General features: G+C 40.7%; 1 protein-coding gene across 6 annotated transcripts in view; it reads left to right on the forward strand.

Annotated features, from left to right (window-relative positions):
- PSMD14 (proteasome 26S subunit, non-ATPase 14) overlaps positions 1–21,996 on the forward strand; it is a 57,217-nt gene that overhangs the window by 17,150 nt on the left and 18,071 nt on the right. For all 6 annotated transcript variants that reach the window (XM_081008857.1, XM_081008856.1, XM_081008858.1 and 3 more), the window contains 4 exons: positions 6,909–6,980; positions 7,592–7,711; positions 10,096–10,166; positions 11,073–11,223. In XM_081008857.1, coding sequence (XP_080864983.1) covers positions 6,909–6,980; positions 7,592–7,711; positions 10,096–10,166; positions 11,073–11,223 — 414 coding nt within the window. The remainder of the gene's footprint in view (positions 1–6,908; positions 6,981–7,591; positions 7,712–10,095; positions 10,167–11,072; positions 11,224–21,996) is intronic.

A 21,996-nucleotide genomic window follows, 5' to 3' on the forward strand; every position in this document is an offset into this window, starting at 1 on the left:
TTCTAATAACATAATAAAACTGGCTAAATAATTGATACCAGTTCACACTAAGAGAAAGGTGGAGTAATATACCTAAAAGTGTTAACAAATTTGCTAAAAGGCCTGAGTAGGTAACACTCTGAGGCGTTAGTTTTATGCTGTTATAATGGCAAATGCCTTTTTTTAACACTTAGTCAACAAGGGCTGCCCAAGGAAAAGTCACAGTTTTTATAACTGGATCATATCTGAATGCTCCTGAAGAAAAGTAGTGTCTCGTGTTAACCCCATTTGATTGATTTGTGAGCTGATTACGTTATCTTTGCTCGTTTGGGCTTTTGGAGGCATTTTATGTTGCTAAATGTTGATAAAAGAAATGAATTTTAATAGTGTGAGTCTACCTTAAATCCTCCATTCTTTAATAAGCGAGGGCTTAAAAGAAATGATTGATACGGCTTACGACTGATATGATTGCCCTGCAGGCAGGTCAGTTCACTGACTAACACTTGGTAGACAGTTTAGTCAGGAAGAAGCATCTGTTTCTCCTCTTAAAAGTATAATCGGGATTGATTTTCCCCCTTTGCTTTGTAATGCATTGGGTACAAAAGAACTTTAATGTTGGGTTTTTAAAAATAAAAATAAAGTTCTGTTTTTTTAATGGCTTATTTTAGTTAAAAGTAAAGGACCAAATTAAAGGCTTGCTTCAGTTTCAGTCCTTGGTGGTGGTGGTGTTAGCACATTGAATCTCAGGGGAATTTGATGCATCTGGTATATCGGAGAAAAGTATATTTACTTTTTGTCACCTTTGTAGATTACTGGTTGGAATGGGAAATGACTGGCAGATGAGGGTTGATGTGTAATCTAACAATTCAGTGTTCAGGCTGCATGCACCTTCATTAACATTGCTGGAAGGTAAAAAGGGGGGCAGCATGAGTCCCCCTGACAGTTTGGGGTTTATAGATATATTTTGTTAACATATTAACAAGCTTACAGATATGCACAGTAGCGTGCAAAGGAATTGGTTATGGTATGGATTTAAGAAGGTTCAGTGCTCCTTGCAACTTTCAGAGGGCATTCTGTAGACACCATTCTTCAGTATAAATTAAATAATCAGCTTTTATGTTTAGCTTCTTCCCTTTTTTTTGAAGGAAGTTTGCTGCGTTGCTGCTTTTTTTCATGAGGCTGAACATTTTAAGACTAGCTGTCATTGGGAGAAGTTTTTCTTTAAATTCATCTGATTTTAAAATACTGGTTTAAATACTTGTCCAGATTTCTGGCATTTTATATCAGAACAAAAACACAACCAACTGTGTCTTTGCTATAGGTTTTCAGGCTACAGTGGTACCCTGGTTTGCATATGTCTTGGTTTGCATATGTTTTGGATTACAAACACGTCAAATCCAGTAGTGCGTGTCCTAGTTTGCAACCTTTTTTTGGATTACAACCCCTTTTTTTTTATTACAAACTAATTTTTTTGGGAGGCCGCATTGGCGAAAGCGCGCCTTAGGTTACAACCTGTTTTGGTTTACAAACAGACCTCCGGAACATATTATGGTTGTAAACCAAGGTACCACTGTATTTAGTACAGGCATGTCCGAAGTTTGTTTCGGAAGACCTAATCGGTTGGTTTAATCTGGCCCCTGTGGCAGTTTATTTCAAAATTGTAAATAAACCTAAAAAAAAACCCCACAACTTCAACAACTTTGGGGTAAAATCCTAAAAAACCCTCAAGAAGTTCAGTCCTAAAAAAAAGGTCAACAACTTTGGTCGGAATTGGGCAGCCTTTTAAACAAGTCCGCAGCAGCTACAGTGGTACCTTGGTTTAAGAACAGCTTAGTTTATGAACAACTTGGATTAAGAATGCTGCAAACCCGGAAGTAGGTGTTTTGGTTTGTGAACTTTGCCTTGGAAGCAGAACATGTTGAGTGTGTTCCATTTGTTAATTGAGCCCCCCGCTGCTATAGGAAAGCGCACCTTGGTTTAAGGACGCTTTGGTTTAAGAACAGACTTCTGGAACGGATTAAGTTCGTAAACCAAGGTACCACTGTACTAGCCTGCAGTGTGCTGTCAGAAGAGGACCAGAAACTTTGTCTCTTCTGCAGCCACCCACTGCACTTCCCTGCTCAGCAATTCCTTGCATCTCTGGCTATAAAGCTTGTCCTTAAATACAAGACTGCACTTGGGATTGCAATCATATGTCCATATACAGTGGTACCTCGGGTTACAGACGCTTTGGGTTACAAACTCCGCTAACCAGGAAGTGGTTGCTCCAGAACTTTGCCCCAGGATAAGAACAGAAATTGCATTCCAGTGGTGCAGTGGGAGGCCCCATTAGCGAAATGTTAAGAAGCGTTTCAGGTTAAGAACATACCTCTGGAACAAATTAAGTTCTTAACCCAAGGTACCACTGTACAGTTGAATGTGTTTTGTTTTGTTTTGTTTTGTTTTGTTTTGTTTTTAAAGTAAATGTGAAAACATATCCACATTGGCAACATTTAAGGGTAGCCATACTAAGCAAACCTAAGAAGTATAATTGATATATAGCAGTTCTCTATCAATTAGAATATTTGAGAGTAGGATATATTGAGTCTGTATTTTGACTGATTGAGTGCATTGCACTTTTGCTATGTAAAGTACCTTAGGGATATTATCTTTAGCAGTTCTAACAAAGTAGAGGCGGGGTAGTGTGTTCATGCATAATGACAACTTGTGGCTAAATTAAGGGACGTTGTGAACACCACTGAGGGCAAAGCAGCAATGTGTGAAGGCCTAGAGGGTAGAAAGTGTCGTTCCACTTCAGGTAAAAATATGAAATACTTGAACGACTCACATTCTAGTATTAGCTGACTGCAGCAATAGCGTTGGGCATAAACAGGCATTATAGTTGAGTTTTTAAAAAGTAGCACTCTTAACTAAGTTGCTATAAATGTCAATAGTACTATGTAGTATAAGTATCAGTTGAGAGAATATTAAATCAGAATATTTAGCAGGTATTCTGAGCTTTTTCAAGAGGCTATAGAAATAACTATTGCAGTTTTACCCCAAAAAGGTTTGGGATTATCTAATGGCCATTGGTGGCCCAAAGTCATGGACAATGGTATGGTGTGATAGAGGTCTCTGTAGGCCAGGGTTGCACATCCTGCTGCACTGCAGGTGTTTCTGGACTACAACTCCCATCAGCCCCAACCAGCATATGGGATGATGGGAGGTGTAGTCCAACAACATCTGGAGGGCCGCAGGTTGTTCACCCCTGCTATAGGCCATTGGCAAGAAGTTACAATTCCCTTTCCTTGCTTCTGTGCTACTGCCCCCTAGATCTCATACTACAAATAGTTTCTGTCCTTGCGGAAAATGTTCTACCAAATCCCATTATGCTCCTTTGCCCCTTTTTTAGTTTCCAGTGCCTTTTTTTATACACACACAAACACATACATCTTTTGCTCAAGTTACTTACTCCAAATTATCTTCAGTATGTTGGTTTTCCACACTATTCCAGCTGATGATAACGGGTTGTATCCAGTTAAGTCATCTGGTTAGTGCCATGACTTCTGCCTAGGGACTTGGCCTTCCTCTTTCTGTACCCTGCACCAATCTGTTGGGGAGCAGATTTGGAGGGGCGCAAGGCTAGTTGTGAAAATGGAAGTCCTTGCACCGAAACAAAGACTTTGTTGGATGCAACCCAGTGGTGGTAAGCACAAGTCATAAATTAAAAGTAGCTAATCCTTGCCTTCAAGTTCCCAGTCTAATAGATATGATAACAAAAGGAACAAATTCTCTCAATCCCCCTTGGACTGCAGAGCTAAAGGGCAGTGCATGCTGGCCTCTGCTATAGGTTGGGGACCAAAGGTCCCTGGGAGGCTGCACTCCCATCCCATCAGCCAGAGAAGGAGGAGGAACTTTGCTTCCCAGGACACTGCTGGAAAGAATACTGAGCTCCATGTGCTGTGGGGCTGCAGAAGAATCGGGGAAATGTCCCATTCATCAGCCAAAGAGCCACCAACTGCTGTTCAAGCAAGAACACCATCAAGGTCTGGCCAGAAATGGATAGCAATGCCTCCTCACGGTTGCTGATTCTGGCCTTAAATAACTGGTGACCTCTACCTTTTCACTCCATTCCCCTTTCCATGTGTGACTTTGTCTTTTTAGCTAATAAGGATTTTTTGCTGCACATTTTGGTTTTGAAATTTATTATATCTTTCATTGTCACCTGATAATTTAAAGCCAGTCCGAAACAATATATACGGAAATTAAAAAAAATAAAATTGCATAAATCTCTGCTACCTTATAAGGGAAATGAAAAGCAAATGAACTATTAACTTGCAGACACTTTAGTAACGCAAAAAGAGAGTGAAAAACCACAACCATTTTAATACATACCCTATGAAATAAATTTTCTCCAATTTTTCTCCCTACTTATTCTTTAAATAAGTCAGTTTTGCCATTGACAGCATATGTGGAAAACCTTTTCATAGCCATTTAGTTGCAGATGGAATGGATGGCTGCCTCCACGTTGACATATATATAATCGTAGCGGCAGTTATCATATATGATATTAATTCTTTGTTGCAGTCTTACTGGACGCTTCACATAGTTTAGCAAGAACATAAGTGGTTGGCAAGGAACTTTGTACCCAAAGATTTTGATTATTTGAATACTGATCTTTTCCCAAACTTTTTTTTGCCAGTTCCCACTTCCACCACACATGATAAAAAAGTCTCCCAATTATATTCCACATTTCAGACATTTCAGTGAATAGTTTTTATTGATTTTTTAAAATTCCGACAGTTGTTGTATGCCACCTACTCATCCATCCACAATTTTCTCTTACCTTCATATTCAGTGAAAATTTATGTCCAGCTTGTAAGCTTGACAGCCGCCCTCAATTGATGTGAGCTACTATGGAAGAAAATATTGTCTGGGATTGAAGTGGGATTGAAATGTAGCAAATAAGTAGGAATGGGAAGGGAGAGGAAAGCAAGCATTGGAGCAGCTTCTCATTCACTGGTGGATGGGTGGGACCAAGTTGCCAGGATGCTATTCCTGGGAGGCAGGGGTTGCAGTCTTCTAGTGGCTGTTGGTTCCCTGGTCAGTGGTGGAGTTCAGAGTATGCCTCCCCTAAGTCTCTGCAGTCCCAAAGAATTACGATTATTATTTTCATAGTGCCTTTCAGAAAGCATCTATTAATGCAGAGTTGCACAGCCCATTGACATCAGCTGAGAGTTACTGTTGTAAGTTGCAGCTCTTACAGTGATGTTATTTGCAGGGACTTCGGGCTGGTCCTTGTCCACTAAGGCCCCACTTCATTGGAATTCCCTTCCCAGGGAAGTAAATACTCGTTTTTGCTGTCATTGGAAGGCATGTAGAAAGCCTTTTCCTGTTTACACCAACTGCTCCCCCCCCACCAAAAAAATCCCCATTAATTTACAGTACTGCTACACTTTTTGTTTTATTTCCTATTTTTATGGATTTTTTGCTGCTTCAAATATAATTAAAAGAAGCAAGACAACACTATAAAATAAAAATATCACTGATTTTCTTCATCATCCTTGATAATCAATATGTACAAGCTATTCTCTGTGGAGTTTATTCTAGGCTTACTAGTCATGTTTAGAAAAAGATTTAGTACCACTGTCATCATTCACAGGAAGCACCTTGCTTCCCAGGAAGGGCATTTTTTCCCTCTCAAATGCTAGTTGGCATTCTCCACTTGAGCAATACACAGCACTGGCCTCGGCCATCATTCACACCTTGGACAATTGTGCTAATTTTTTATTAGCTACTCATGAAGCAAAGAGCACAGTATTTTGTTCACAGCTTTTCCACCTAGGGATTGGAGGTCCATTTTTCTCTCACTGCACCAGTGGATCTGCAAAGTGCTCCCATAGCCTTTTTCTTCAGGTCCTCTTTAGCTGAAAACTGACGAAGCAAAGGGAAAGCAAAGGAAATTGTGTTTGTGTTGGTGCCAGTTAATCATGCTAGCCCAGCAGCATTTATATTCACACCACTGTAAGAAACATGCAGTTAATTGGTGAATTGGAGATATATATATATCTCTGAGGAGACTTCCTGCAAGATTTAATTCACTAATAGAACTTCATTGGAGTCCAAGCCTGTATCATTGATAAGATTTTCACTAAGCACAGTATTTTTGATTTTTAAATGCTGAGTATATAGATGATCAAAGAAACACAATTGCCTTCCCTTAGACTAAATGACTAGTTTATATAGGGAAGTGCTCTTTATCAACTTTGGCCAGGATCCAGAGACACGTGTCTGTGTACATGCACATGCTAATCCAATAAGAATACTTAGCATTTGTATGATGCTTTAAAGCAGCCTTCAACCAATGTTTTTGGACTGCAACTCCCATCATCCCTGGCAATTGTCTAAGTTGTCTTGGGGAGCTTGTACTCCCAACAGCATATGGGAACCAAAGATTCCAAAGGCTACTTTAAAGTGTTGAGAGCATTTCACAATATTGTTCTGTATTCCATTCAACAATCCCGTAAGACTGGTCAGTTTTATCCTCATAGCTCAGATGCTGGGCTGAGACCAAGAGAGTGGCATGCCAAGGGCTACATACTGAGTTTGTGACAGTGGCAAGGTGGGAAGTATAGGCTTCTGATTCATAGCTCGATGTATTAACAACAAAGGAAGGTGGTTTGTTAGGTTTTCTTCCTCCAGCTTGTAGCCCTTGGCCCTTCAGGTGCTTCCCCTGCTATTCAGCTGAATCTTTTAGGGAGACCAGTTGGGGACTGATGGGCAGAAGAGAGAGATGGAAGATACTATAGTATCGGGCTCTGGATTCCTCTTGTCTTGTACGTCAAATGCTGTAATTGATCGGACAGAATGTGTGCATGTGTTGCCTTTCTAGAATAAAACCTTTTATACATGAATCTGAAGGCATGGTGATGTGTTTCTTCTTTACCTAGGGGCCTCCTACTGACGCTCCTGCAGTTGACACTGCTGAACAGGTTTACATCTCTTCCCTTGCGCTTTTGAAGGTAAGTATTTGTGTTTTGTTGGATGATATTTCACAAAGCCCTGCATATATCTGTCTCCACTATGAACAAGTGATAGACTTCTGTAATCCTTGAATGTCAACAATATAATAATAATAATAATAATAATAATAATAATAATAATGTTTTTTATTCTTGGGCAACATTTATTTATTTATTTTTATTATTTATTCAATTTATATCCTGCCTGCCCTTCATCTGAACATCACAGCATAAGTTGTAATGTTACTATTTTTTAACATTTTCATACTTCTCAAATCCAAACAAGGTGTCTTACTGTCCCATTGTCTTTTGAATTCAAACTATTGAATTTCTGTCTGTTACTGTGGCATGTGCCCTTGGGGAAGGGGGTATTTTAAGTGGTTTGCATAGCATGGAGAAGTTTAAGCTGTTTCAAGAAAATAAGACCTTATAATTAAATAAAGCCAATTATAGTACTAAAGGAGTGAATATGAATATGTAATAACTTCATACCTTTGGTGTTACATGGATATTTCAAGTGCATTTTATTACATTACAGAGCAGGGGCTGGGGAATAAGAGTCAAATGTATCCCTTGAATAGATTTTCAGTAGAATTTGATCTTCTTTCCAGATGTTGAAGCATGGTCGAGCTGGTGTTCCCATGGAAGTTATGGGGCTGATGCTTGGAGAATTTGTTGATGACTATACTGTCAGAGTGATTGATGTGTTTGCTATGCCACAGTCGGGAACGGTAAGTGCTCTTCAGTGAGTGAATGTGTTATGTCCAGTTGTACCCCAAGATGCTTTCCTTCCCTACATGTGTGATGGTTGTGAAAAGAATACTAATGGTTGTAGTATGTCTATCCAGGCTGCAAGAAATGTAGTGGTCTGTTAGGACTGGACAATGTCAGTTATTAGCTTTATATACCTGGGTTCCTCAGTGGTATAGTGCTCATAGTTTCATAGCTAGATCTGTTCAATTGCAGAAAGTATCAAGCTTTATTGTTTACATCACAGAAAGTGGGATTTAAAATATATTGTGCTTTATCCGTAATAGTACTTCTGAACCTATTTATCAGATTTGTTTTGAGTGTGGCTCAGCTTATGTTTCAGATATTTCTATTACATTTAGGGGTTGCTCTGTAACTTGGTACTAATGGAACTTGAGTCTGTAGCTCATAGTTGTTCGAAGGCACAGACTACTGTGTGCTGGTTTACAAGTTACAAGGATGTGCTCCCAAATTCTATGGGATGCTGCTCCCATCTTACCTGTATATATGTATTGTGAATTTATAAGCTGCCCTTGAGCATTAAGGTTTCCAGGATTTTAAAGAAATAATAATAAAATATATAAACTTGGAGATAGTAGAATCACAAAAGCAGCAGGGAAAAGCTAAACGAGAAACCACATAAGAAGAGGCATCAAAATAAAACCGTGTTGTCAATATTTTTTAATTCCTGGAATTTTTAAAAAAGATTTTAACACTGAACTTACATCACCATTAGTGTCTGGTGAGCTTCTCTGGGAAGAGCATACCAAACAGGAGTCACCATAAATTATCCAGTCATTTTTATGGGGCCACAGCTCAGATGGGGGCCTCTTATGATAACTACAAGGTTCAGGAAGGTTCATATGGTAGAAGGTGGCCAGGTTCATAGCCATTTAGGGCTTTATAGGTTATGAACTGTAGTCTCCCATCCAAGGAATTGGAACTGCTGAAGTACACTGCTCCAATTCCCAAATCACTCAGCATATCTAGTACAATTCCATGGTTGATGTTTCTGAAAGCTGCTACTGTTGAGATGTCCAAGTAACCAAGGCAGTTTCTGTGCCTTAAATCAGCTATCATGGATCTGGATAATTTTCACCCAAGAGTCACTGAAGTTCTACAAGATATACCTATTCAAACACTTTACCCAGGAATTGAATATTGGTGAGCAGCCACTAGTTATAGTTCTTGGTATCTAAGGATGTTTTCTGTTGTGGCTGCCTCTCAAGTACTGTATCACCTTCAAGGTGGCCAGGACTGCTTCTTCTTGCAAAGAAGTATGATTATGAGAGAGCATAATCGAGCAACCAGCTGGTCAACCACACACTCCACAAAACAACTTGTTGTGGCCCAAAGGTGTAACAAACTAAAACGTGTCCTACAGAATCAGTGGAACAATTTGTACACCTCTGTTGTCCAAGTCAAAGTGGATGTGAGCAGCTATGTCCTCTTAAGTGCTTTGCTAGTAAGTCACCATGGGCTACTGAGGGTTCCCTCACATTGCCCTTATTTCACAAATCATTTGGGGAAAGTTCCATTGAATGAAACTGCAAGATGGTGGAGAATCATGGTGTTGGAAGGGACCCCAAGGGTCATCTGGCCCAACCCCATGCAGTGCAGGAATCTTCTTGTCCAATGGACCTGAACCCACAACCCTAAAATTGAGAGTCTCATGCTCTACCAACTGAGCTACTTTTTCCTACTGATGTATGCATTACTGGCTGATGGAGGATGTTTTGTCACCAGCAGTAAATCTGAAACCAAGCAGCAGATATGAATACTCAGGAAGACAAAGAAAACGAGTATTGACTTCTGAATATTGACAGTGGGCTTGCCCAGAAGCTTTTTGTAAACAGAGACTACAAAAGGAACACTAAGAGGTGTACAAATTGTTCTTGGGTTTTATAAAAATATGCAAATAGTTAACATTTTATACATTTGAACAACTAAATAATCACATATTAAAATTAGGTTTGCTAGCAAGTACAGTGCAGAAGCTATTGTCTGTTCATTTTGGATATGGGAGGACTAAAGTTAAATTTCTGCTCGTATATGAAGTTCACTGGGTGGCCTTGTACAAATTGTTCATAGCCTACATTCGTTCATAGCCTACATTCAGTTCACAGGGATGTTGTGAGGTTGATACTGCTCTGAGCTCCTAGAGAAGAAGGGGGAGATTAGATATGATATGTCCTATAAAATTCTTAGAATTCTTAAAAGGTGACTTCTAAAATAGCATGTAACCTTTATATACAGGAGCAGATTGTTACTACCATGAACCATTTGTGTGTGTGCAAGAAAAGTCTTTTCATAAATATCTGTAAACTAGATTATTTTTATGCTGTTAATCTGTCTCCAAATCCAGGGGGTCAGCGTAGAGGCGGTTGATCCTGTGTTTCAAGCCAAAATGTTGGATATGCTAAAGCAGACTGGAAGGTAAAGAATTTCTCAATTCGTTTTTAAAAAAGGAATACATCATGCATGTCCTAGTTTCCTCTTGGCTCATTTACTAGTACTGCAGCAGAAGCAATTGGTTTAGTCATGTACAACTAGTACAACATGTTACGAAAGCCTAATCATGGGCTTGCTATCTTGTGAGAATGCACACAGTAAGATTGCATCCAACTCTGCTTTTTGTTGGAACTATTGCATACATTGAATTAATATTCAGCTGACAGCTTCCACTCGTACAAAATAGACTGTTACCACCCCAACTCTGATTTTTCAGCTATGGTGGTCTGTACACCACAGTAAAGGTTACCTGATAAAAAGGCATCCAAATATTTAAACAAATTTTGTTACTTCACTTGGGGTCTCTCAACGGTTGTCATCTGCTTGCTCAAATTCTTATACTGCAGCAGAAACTTCAAAATTACTGTTAACAAAAGATTCAACAGCTGAGCAGAACAGTGCAAATTGCTTTTTGACTGAGTTCCTAGTTCTACTGCTGGTTTAATTGATATTTAATCTTTTCCCACCGCTTTTTCCTGTCGTCCATGTCTGAAATGGACATTATGCTGTGAAAAGCCAACTTTTGGTGGCAGTGAGTTCGCAAAGGTATTTGCTGAAGTGCTGAAAGGGTAAAAACTGCATTGGGAGATGTGGTAGGAGGTTGAAAAAGTGAGAGCCTGATGCTACCAATGCTAATATACAATCCCTTAATTGATTGCACTTCTTTGTCACATTTTAACGTTTTCACCACAATCTAGTGAGCAGCGATTTAAATGTTTCTAATGTACCTTTTCACATCTCAGGGTTTCATTTCCTACTGAAAACATCCATATTTCATTGCAGCTTTTCATATTTTGTGATGATAATCTCCAAATGCCTTCTTTGTTACAGACCTGAAATGGTTGTTGGCTGGTATCACAGTCACCCTGGCTTTGGCTGCTGGTTGTCTGGTGTAGATATCAATACTCAGCAGAGTTTTGAAGCCCTGTCCGAAAGAGCTGTAGCTGTAGTGGTGGATCCCATTCAGAGTGTGAAAGGAAAGGTATGTATTAGTTTCTGTTGCATACAAAAGTATGGATGTGACAATGTTAATAATATCTCATTAATGAGATATTATTAACATTCTCATATCCATACTTCTGTAGATGGAAATAGCTCAACTTGGTCCTGTAACTGCTGTCTCTTTTTTTCTTTCCCTCTTTGCTCTTGAAGAGCCCTTCTGTGCTTACGTCGTTTATGAATCGCTTACCATAAAAGATTTGACAATAAAGACATACATAAATACAATTTCAGTCCAACACAGATGAAAAACTGGGATAGAAAATATCCACTCAAAAGCATTTTGGAATAGAAGTTTTCAGAAGGGACGGTAGAGACAATGCAATTCTGATATGTAAGGAGAGGGCATTCTAAAGGGTAGGTACCATCACACTGAATTGTCCAATTCCTACATTGTGCAGAGTGGACCTTCTGATAAGATGGCATCTGAAGGAGACCCTTTCCTGCAGAGTACAGTGATCAGTTGGGTATATAAGGGGTGAGGCAATCTTCTAGGTATCCTATTTTGAGCTGAATAAGGCTTTCAGCACCAGTACCAGGACCTTGAACCTATCCCGGTAGCTAATTGACGGCCAGTGCAAGCCTTTTAGCGGCTGCGTAACATGGTGGTCAGATTCTGAACCCAGTGAGCAGTCGAGATGCTGCATTTTGTTGATAGGTAACATCTCTTTCTTAAAAATGACACCCTAAGGCTATAATCTTAAATTAGAAATTTATATGAAATATATGAAGTGAAATTAGAAAGCGGGTCCCATTGAAACTGCACAGTTTTTCTGAATAAATGTGTTTAGAGTCAGATTAGCAGCTTGCCTGTGATGTAAGCATTTGCGATTTGCTATTTTAGCGGGGACTTTATTTAAGGATTTTTCTTGTAACAATTGGTTGCATACATTTGTAAGCAGCCTTGCTCTTTTAAATTGAGGCAGAGCTTAATTTTTTAAAAGAAAGAAATGAGTTCAAAGCCTGGCAACATAAATAATCTGCCCTATTAGATTGAGCTGGATTCGATCTTTCATGGATAGAAATAGCACTCTTGCTTTATAGAGCAGGAACACAACACTTTGTGTGTTCCAAACGTTTCGGAATAAAAACTTTCCCCAAAGACTTTGCAGCCATTCACGTTTTAGGGTAAGTTTGCAGATGAATGATTATGTGAAATCATTATGAAAAGAGATTAACTTGCAAAGCATATTGGGTTATAGTTTGTCCTTTGTTGAAATCTCTTTTGTTCTTGTTTGGTTCTTTCTTTTTTTTATTTCTTTCTAGCCCCATATGCCATTTTCCTATTTCCTGCCTCATGACAGCAGGGAGCAGCTCTATTATCACCTTCACAGAGCTGTCTGCAAATGTGAGAGGCAATTCGATTTTGCTCAGCCACAGGGAGAGTGGATTAGAAAAACTTCAGAACATACAGAAATTGGCTAGTTGGTTACTGCTTTAAAATACTGCTGAGGTGTTTTGTTTGAGCATGCTTTTCTATTGTATTGCAGAATAGTCATTAAATTAATAGTATGTATGGCATTTATACAGTTTTATAAATATTTTAAGTATTTAAGTCTTGTGTTAATGGTTTGGGGATAGTAATGCAGGTGAGCAGCTAATATTGCTGCTGTAGTTGTGATGAGATGTCAACTTGCATGCGTATTATAACAACATAATAATTGTTGTTTGTTGTTAACTTTCATTTTGAAAAGCCAAGAATGTTGGTACAAGTGTGTTGATTTAACCAAACAAAAAGGAATTAAAAAAAATATAAGACTCAAGCAAGTATCTGAAGTGCAGGATATTATTCAGGCATATCTAGAGCTGAAATACTTTCAGAGATTCTGAGAAGAAGCACTTTGTGCATTGTTTTTGGTGCTAGTCTTCAGTTTGCCTTCAAGATCTCTCATTTGATACTAAGTATTGTACCATTGTTTTGTGTTGTTTCAGAATATCTATAGCTTCCGTTATTATTTTTGCCCATTTAGTATCGCTTTCTGTAGTAAACATTGATAACATGTATAAAAAGTTACTTAGTCTGGTTCACCACATGTTTAATCGACAACTTTGGAATGAATAGAAGAGGAAGTAGAGTTTCTTAATTCTAATAAATACCTACATAGCCCTTGGACATGATAGGTCTGTTAATGAAACTTTCCAGTTCTGAAGCTTTCCTGGCTGCTGCTAGGCATTATGAAGCCTCTAAACTGTATCCACAGCCATTTCCTTTCTTCCGCTAAATATTTCACTTGTATCTATCTCTGCTGAGACCTGTAAGCCACATCTCATCTTGCATTTGTTGTGGGATGGGATTGAGATGTAGGGGCCTGCAATGAATCAAGCACAGAGCATGATGTTGGCATAAGCTCTTGTACTCCTCCATACCACTTACTGGAAATTTTGGGAGGGTAGAGTGGTGTTGCCTGAGAAGGCTTCCTCAACCCTTCAAGAGGCCTGGATTCTTTGGAAGATGGGGGAATTGATTCACAGGTATTCTCGCTGCCAAATCTCATAGGGAATTGCCTTAATATATTGCAGCAATTAGGAGAGAGGACTATCTCAAGTCTTCCTAGTTGCTAAGGTATGCATGAAAAAAAGGAAGTGGGATTAGTGCTCTACTCTTCCCACACTCTGCTCCCCTTATTTTGTTGAGCTAAACTTGTAACTGATCAAACGTGTGTCCAGATAAATGACCTGCTGTGTGTGCGCTAGTAGATCATTTAAAAATAGGTAGAACCAGATCTGGCCATGAAATGGCCATGAACGTAACAAGCCAAAATCAATTAGGGGAAATTAACTTAGTTGATTTCACCGCATAAAATGATTATCTGAAGTGGCCTTAATGTCTATACCTTCTCGGGGTTTTGTTTTTTGTTGTTTGTGAAGGGGCCATGGCTCAGTGGTAGAACATCTGCTTTGCATGCAGAAGGTGCCAGGTTCAATTCCTGGCATCTCCAGGTGGGGCTGGGAAAGATTCTATCTGAAACCTTGGAGAGCCACTGCTGGTCAAGGTAGACAGTGCTGAGCGACCTGGACCAGTGGCCTGACTCTGTTTAAGGCAGCTACATGTGTCCTTATTATCTGCTTATCCACTCTGATGTAAGGAAGAGATTGATGGAGATGAAGCTTCATTTTATCTCGCTGTAGAAACTATTGTACTTATCCCAGGCCATAGCGAATCCACCTCCTAAGCAGTAGCTAATAGATGTAATTTGTTGGAAGCAAGCAATCTGCCAAAGAATAACTGCACCTACCTATGATGTAACACGGTGACAAAATGACACAATGAGTGTAAAACCCCATACGGGGGTGCTTGCCACAAGTTCAGGTGCCCCATTAACCTCAGTCTGCCATATCATTTTCTGTATGTTCTGTTTTCCACCCCAGCAGCTACTCTCACTTTAGAATCTGTAGTTCCTTTGTTCTTGGTTTGTTGTGAATTATTATAAAGAGAGAAAATTGGATACATTTGAAAGTGCTTGTGCATGGCGAGGTATAGTAAGTAAAATTACAACATTCCTTTTGCAAATTGATGGTGGCTCCCCTCCCCTTGTTTTTCGTAGGGTACTTTGAAGAGGTGAGCACCATGAGACCAGTTTCCCCCCAGAGCATCTTATTTGCTTAAACCTCACATACATTTTTCCACACAATATGAGGCATCACATCTTTACTGTTCTTTTATTTTAATGTTGGTTTCTTCCTGCAGTTTTTATCTTCAGCTTGCTTTGTTCATTTGTGAGACAGTTTTTTAAAAATACTGTATTAGGTGTCCTGTTTCGTCAAAGAACCCAAAGGGATCAATTTTTAAATCATTTTTTTAATGTGCACATTAAAAGAACAACAAAAAAAACTGAAACCCCAATGAAATATTGAGATTGAACATCCCCACTCTTTCTTTCAATCACCAAATGTACACTAGTAGTAAAAACCCCAGCTTGAGCATGTTAGCTCACTGACAGAAAGTGCAGTGCTTTCATTCAGGACTGGTGGCACATGGTCTCGTCAGGTTGCCCCACTTACCCAACCTAGCAGGTGCATTCTGCACTAGCTGCTGTCTCCAGACCATCCACAAGTGCACTACAATAGTCCATGCAGAAGGTCACCGGACGTGGACAGTTGAGGCCAGGCTATTCTAGTCCAGGAACTGCTGTAGCTGGCGAACCAGCCTAAGCTGGGCATAAGCACTCCTAGCCCCAGAAGCCACTTGAGACTCAAGTGGTAGGTTAGAATCTAGGAGTACTCCTAGGCTTTGGATATGTTTTTTTCAGGGGGAGTGAAACCCCACCCCAGAAGAGGTCATCCACCTAATTCCCAGGCACAGGAACCTCCCACCCACACTGACCCTGTCTTACCAGGATTCAGCTTTAGGTTTACTCACCCCCATCCAGCTTTCAGACACCGGTCCAGCGCTTGCATAGCCATTCCTTATTCAGATGCAGTGGAGAGAGAGAGAGCTGTATGCCATCATCATTACTGAATAGCAAGAGAAGGAATAGACCCTTGCAAAAGACCACAGCTCAAAAGCCACAGAGCCAAGCAACAGTCTACCAGTATTACTTTCTAGTAAGGGCCCTATGGATAGGAGCAGAACCATCTTAATACAGCATCTCCAGTAACCTCCCCCCGTCCCCAAGTAATACCAGAATGTCAGTGGTGTCAAAAGCTGTTGAGAAGTCAAGGAGAAGTAACAGTCACCCTGCCCTGCCTCTCTCTATAGAGATCATCAGTCAGGTCAACCAAGGCTGTTTTGGTTATAAAACTTGGTCTGAAACCTGCAGTGGCTTCGTGATCACCTGGATGGTAGATTTCTGACACACACAGGGACTTGTAACTGCCCACTTCATCCTCAGCAAACCAAGGAGCATTGCAGGTTCCCTTGGCCAGATTGTGTGCTTACAAGTGACCATGTAAATAGTGGTTATCTGTTGTGCTCAGAGTGCAACTACCTGTATGCAAAGGGGTTGGATCACTTGTAGACAGCAAATAATAATAATAGTAATTAATAATAATAATAATAATAATAATAATAATAACAATATACTTACACCCCGCCCAACTGGCTAGGTTTCCCCAGCCACTGGGCAGCTCCCAACAGAATATTAAACAGAATAAAACATTAAAAACTTCCCTAAACAGGGCTGCCTTCAGATGTCTTCTAAAAGTCAGATAGTTGTTTATTTACTTGACATCTGATGGGAGGGCGTTCCACAGGGCGGGCGCCACTACCCAGAAGGCCCTCTGCCTGGTTCCCTGTAACTTTGCTTCTCACAGTGAGGGAACCGCCAGAAGGCCCTCAGCGATGGACCTCAGTGTCCAGGCTGAACAATGCGGGTGGAGACGCTCCTTCAGGTATACTGGACCGAGGCCGTTTAGAGCTTTAAAGGTCAGCACCAACACTTTGAATTGTGCTCAGAAGCATACTGGGAGCCAATGTTGGTCTTTCAGGCCCGGTGTTATATGGTCTCGGCGGCCACTCCCAGTCACCAGTCTAGCTGCTGCATTCTGCATTGGTTGCAGTTGCTGGGTCACCTTCAAAGGTAGCCCCACATAGAGCGCATTGCAGTAGTCCAAGCGGGAGATAACTAGAGCATGCACCACTCTGGCGAGACAGTCCGCAGGCAGGTAGGGTCTCAGCCTGCGTACCAGATGGAGCTGGTAGACAGCCGCCCTGCACACAGAAAGGATTGATCCACTTGTAGATAGCTTCAACCTTTACTCCGAAACACCTCCCCATCTCTTACTCAGTGAACCTTTCTATCCACAAGTGGGTCATCTCATTCAGAACCCAAATGCAATCCAGACTCACCCTGGTCTACCTTTACCTTCTATTGTTAAGGGGGTCTTTATCACATGGCAGGGGTCCAGACTCCCATGTAACATCCCCCCCAGTGCCTCCCCTTCAGAATTACCCCACTAGACTGGCCCATTCCTTTCTTTATTTGTCCTAACCCAGATAGCAGTTGCTGAGAACTAGGACCAGGTGGTCCCCCCCCCCACAGACTTCTTTTTATTTCAAGCAGTCCAGGCAGCAATGGCTGCTTTGGGGGAGCAGAGATGGGTGTTGCTTGCAGCTGCCTCTCATTTGACCGCCACATGCTCCCTGCTGTCCTCTCCTCCTGCATCTTCAGAATGTTGGCCCCATATACATGATGCTGTTACTGCACTTTGGGCCTTGATCCACTTAGCTATAGAGGTAATTGTACAAGACATAGAGAGGGGTGAGGGAAAGACTTAATGGGATGGCAACATACAGAGAAACATTCTTGTGCTGTCGTAGGAAATGACACCTCCTTTTTTTCATCCAAGTGCTGACTCATGGGCGAACCATGATTGAAAGCTGAATATGGGTGAGCCCTCCGAATCAAAATCCTGAGCTGAAGAACTAACAATGGCTGGCAAATCTTGTACTCTGTGGGAGGTTTGGACTCCCACCATAAATAGTTCCCTCCTCCGGTTGGTTGTCATGGAGTGATTTTGGTTCTGCATCTACTGCTAGCGCTGGCCAGGTATTCTTACAATGAGTTCCATCTGTTGAAAGGGCTGTGTCCTTGTGAGCTAGATAGGACCCGGCCACTGCAATCCATTCTGCCTTCAGTTTGTACAGATGGGGCAGCCCACCTCTTGCTTGGCAAGGCAACTAGGTGCACTTTATGTCACTGCTACAAAATTTCCATTGGATTCCTAAATGTTGCCATAGCAAAAGTCAAAGGGCAGATTCTAGTTTCAGAAAGCCATGAGCAGTGTGCTGTAGAAGCAAGAGCCCTTCCCCACAATTCCCGCCCTCTTCCCTGGCATCAACCTAGAGTGCCTTCAAAACACTGCCATCTTTGTGCCAAGTTCCAGTTGCAGAGGGTCCGCAGGTAAGTGATCTTGTTTGCTGTTCCCTGGTTATGGAACTGACTTCCTGTAATCCAGCGCCTGAGGATCTTCCAGAAATAGCTAAGGTTGTCTTTTGATGGCTACAGTTCAGTCAGAGGGCATTATCAGTTTCACTGTTATTACTTGTAGCAGAACATAATTTATAGCAGTGTTTGCCACAGTGCAGTAAGTTGTTCCTGTGTGGAGGCAGGGAAGAAGCAATAGTGGGTTTAGGAAAGTAGCCTTTCCGGGGGCCTGTGCCAAGGCTTGAAGCACAGAGCTATGGTGCTGCAGACAGTTTTGCCTGAAAGCAGCCATCATGGGTCACCACTGTGCACTCTGAACCATTGAACTAGTGCTGCCCCCTCTTTTATTTTTGCGTTTTCTGCTCCCCCCCCCCACCGCTGCTTCCTCTTTCCCACTGTTCCCTGCTAGTGGTTTCTGATCTCTTCAGTGCACTGTACCTGACCCTATAGTTGTTTCCTTTTGCTCTCAAATGATGCCGCAGGGCTATCTTTCCCCTATCTCACAGTACATTTGCTAATACTTCTAAATCCTGCTTTCCTGTCATATTTTGTTCTTTTTCAGGTTCTAGTTTTTAAAAGTGTTTGTTTGTTTGTTTGTTTGTTTGTTTGTTTGTTTGTTTAAAATTGTGTCTGCTATATTGTAGCATGCAATAAGTTTCTTCATGATGTAATTTGTTTTGGTGAGATTGTTGTAGATTCATCCATAGTGCTTTCCTGTATGTAAATTGCTTCACAGCTTAGGAGTGTTTACATGCAGAGTGTTAATCTATACACTGAATAGTGCCCTTTCTTAAGCATTTTATTCTTACCTGTCTTCTGTCTAACTGGCTTATTTGGACAAATACGGAGAGCTTAGTGAATTGGTTGAGAGAAATGCCAACAAAATCAAGAAAACTTAATGTTGATTTCTCTGGCCTTTCTGCATTACTGTGGGCTGTGTGACTGACACATTCAGATCTTCTGTAATGCAAGAAGATGACTTTGGCACAGATCTTTGGCTGCTTCTAAATGCAACTTCAGTTCTGTCAAGTTGACAACTTGGATCTGAAGCCTAACTCGTAAGCTCTCTTTTCAGTCATATCACAAATCCTCAACTCTAGTACTGACTCCAGTGTCTCGCTTTTCCCCACCCTCCATTATATTTCAGAGTGTTTTTAAGGAAGGAGTACAAAGTTTGCCAAAGACATTAGTCTTTGTAATATCAGCATGCTAGACTACCATCTTTGAGCAGTTATATAGATTGTATGCTTAAGGCACATTTCTGACATACATTAAAGCTAATTTCAGTAATACAGCAACTTACGTCTGAACATTTTTCTCTCTTAACCTCACAAATCTTAAACACATGAGTAGGTAAAGGTAAAATTAGCCCTTGGAAACACTTCCAGAAATGAGCAGTTGCTCTCACCAGATTGAGTGGTTTTAATGCCACTCTATTCTGCCATGGTCAGACCACACTTGAAGAACTGTGTCCAGTTCTGGGTGCCAGAGTTTAAGAAGGATGTTGACAAACTGGGACATGTGCTGCAGAGGAGGGCAACAAAGTTGATCAAGGGATTGGAAGCAAAGCCTTATGAGGAATGGTTGAAGGATCTGGGTATGTTGAGCCTGGAAGAGAGGAGACAGGAGATATGATAGCCATCTTCAAATATCATAAGGGCTGCCACATAGAAGATGGAGCAAGCTTATTTTCTCAGGCTTAGGAGAGTAGGACCCAAACCAATGGATTCTGACTAAACATCAGGAAGAACTTTCTGACAGTAAGAGCTGTTCAGCAGTGGAATGGACTCCCTCGGGAGGTTATGGACTCTCCTTCCTCGGAGGTTTTTAAGCAGAGGTTGGATGCCCATCTGTCATGGATGCTTTAGTTGAGATTCCTGTATTGCAGGGATTTGGACTAGATGACCCTCTAGGTCCCTTTCAACTCTACAATTCTATGATTCTGTGGCATAGAAGCTGATACAGGTTGTGATGCTAGTTCACCTTGCACACGAAACAATGTATTTGTGCGTGTGTGTGTGTGTGTGTGTGTGTGTGTGTATTGTGAAATACACATGCACAAGTGACGTAACCTAAATGTTAGCTTTGACGAGATATTCTCAGCTAGATTACTGTTTCTCCCAGAACTCCATTCAGGTGATCCATGGAAAGGTTTTGGAATCGTCAAGAATTTCTGACTCCAGCTCTGCACTTGATAGATTCTCTCCCCTGCCCCACAGATGATGGATAATCAGGACTGTTTTGATTAGGGCTGGATTATCGAACAGGCTAACAAGGCCCTAGCATGGACCTAAGATTTTCATAATATGGTGTTGGTGCAGCCTATTAATTTTTCCCTTTGAAAAATCAGTTAAAGTGGCCTTTCTCAGCATCCTGGCTTAGGGCCTGTGGTTTTCATAATATGGCATTGGTATTGATACTGATACTGACACTGAAGAGATAAGCTCATTTTATTAAGTGGTCAGCAGAGACCCTAGCAATTTTAAAGTCGTCCATAGAGGGGGGAAATTAGAACTGCTGGCTTATGCCTTGTTAGAAAGTGCCAGCTTCACAAACCTTGTTTATGATAATAAACCTCAGACATGTACCAAGGGCATTTGCACAATTTACAGAACTACATCTAACAAGTGGCTTAATTCAAGTGATCAAACCATAGTTTGGAGGATCACGAATAAGCCATGGATTCACACATAGGCTCCTCACCCCATCCCATATGACGTGTGGCTTTCCCCCCCTGTTTAGTACAGTCCATATTTCTCCACGTTCTGAATATGCAAAGTTTGGGAATCAGTTTCAGAAATCTGTTGGTGTGTTTCTGATTCTCCTTTTGGAAGGCAAGCACTTATCAGTTAGCTAATTCAGACATTGTGACAAACTTTGGTTAGTGCTAAGTAGGTAATGGGGGAAACCATACGTGAGTAGACTGGGAAAAGGGGAAGGGAAGTCTTGTGTGATTAGGAGGGGAATGAGGAAGTGCATGCAACTGGCGCTCATTTATGTTCCTCCAAACAGTGATTCCATGGTTTGGTCGATCAACTTTGTAGTCTCAATGTGGGTTTCCTAAACTGACCATTAGTAGCAAATTGCATTCCAGTACCAGTTTTATCTTCTGTTCTGTTAACTTTTAACATATGTATAATGCACATCTAAGAATTTTTAAAGGTTTTTTTATTTCATCTTTTAGTATGTGAAGATGAGATGTGTGTTTGTCTTCTAGGAGCTGAAAAAGAAACATCTTACTTAACAAATGCAATTTTTGTATGCTGAATAGTTTGCTTTAATGCAGTGGTACTCAATTAGTGCTGTGCTTTAGATAAGACGATAGTGCTAGCTTACTTAAATTCGAAGGGTTATTTCAGTTTATTTCCCTGCCCTAAACCAAAAAGTTCCAAGTAGACTTTTTGTTTAAAAGTATTAATTTTTAAATGCCTTTTACCATGGTGGATGTAGAATAATCCATCTATCTTCATTAAGGCAAATAGCCTTGAAACTTGCGGTTTTTCTGTTTGTGGCTTAGAGATGCATGCCTTTGCTTGTCAAGATAAATGTATTATTCTGTAGCTGTCTCCCCTCCCAGTATGGGTATTCAGGTTGCATAGTAGACCTGACCCAAAGCAAACAAATTCTCCAAGGATAAAGAATAAAATGTGCATACTCCTAGGAATCTCTTTTCCAGAGCTAAAATTGACATTTTTATAAATAATTTCCATGTAGCAGACCTCAAACTCACAATCACAGCAATTCAGTGATATGCATTTGGCATGAGTCAGTTTCTGTTCTTAGTGCTTTTCATTGGAAATGGCATAAAAAGTAAGATTTCTCTGAATTTTTTATGTTGTGGGCTTACAGGGGACCAAAGATGTTCTTCAGTTGTGGTTGTCTGAGTGTGC

The sequence above is a fragment of the Podarcis pityusensis genome (genome assembly GCF_964106645.2).
Source record: "Podarcis pityusensis genome assembly, chromosome: 1".
In the NCBI taxonomy this organism is placed as follows: Eukaryota; Metazoa; Chordata; class Lepidosauria; order Squamata; family Lacertidae; genus Podarcis; species Podarcis pityusensis.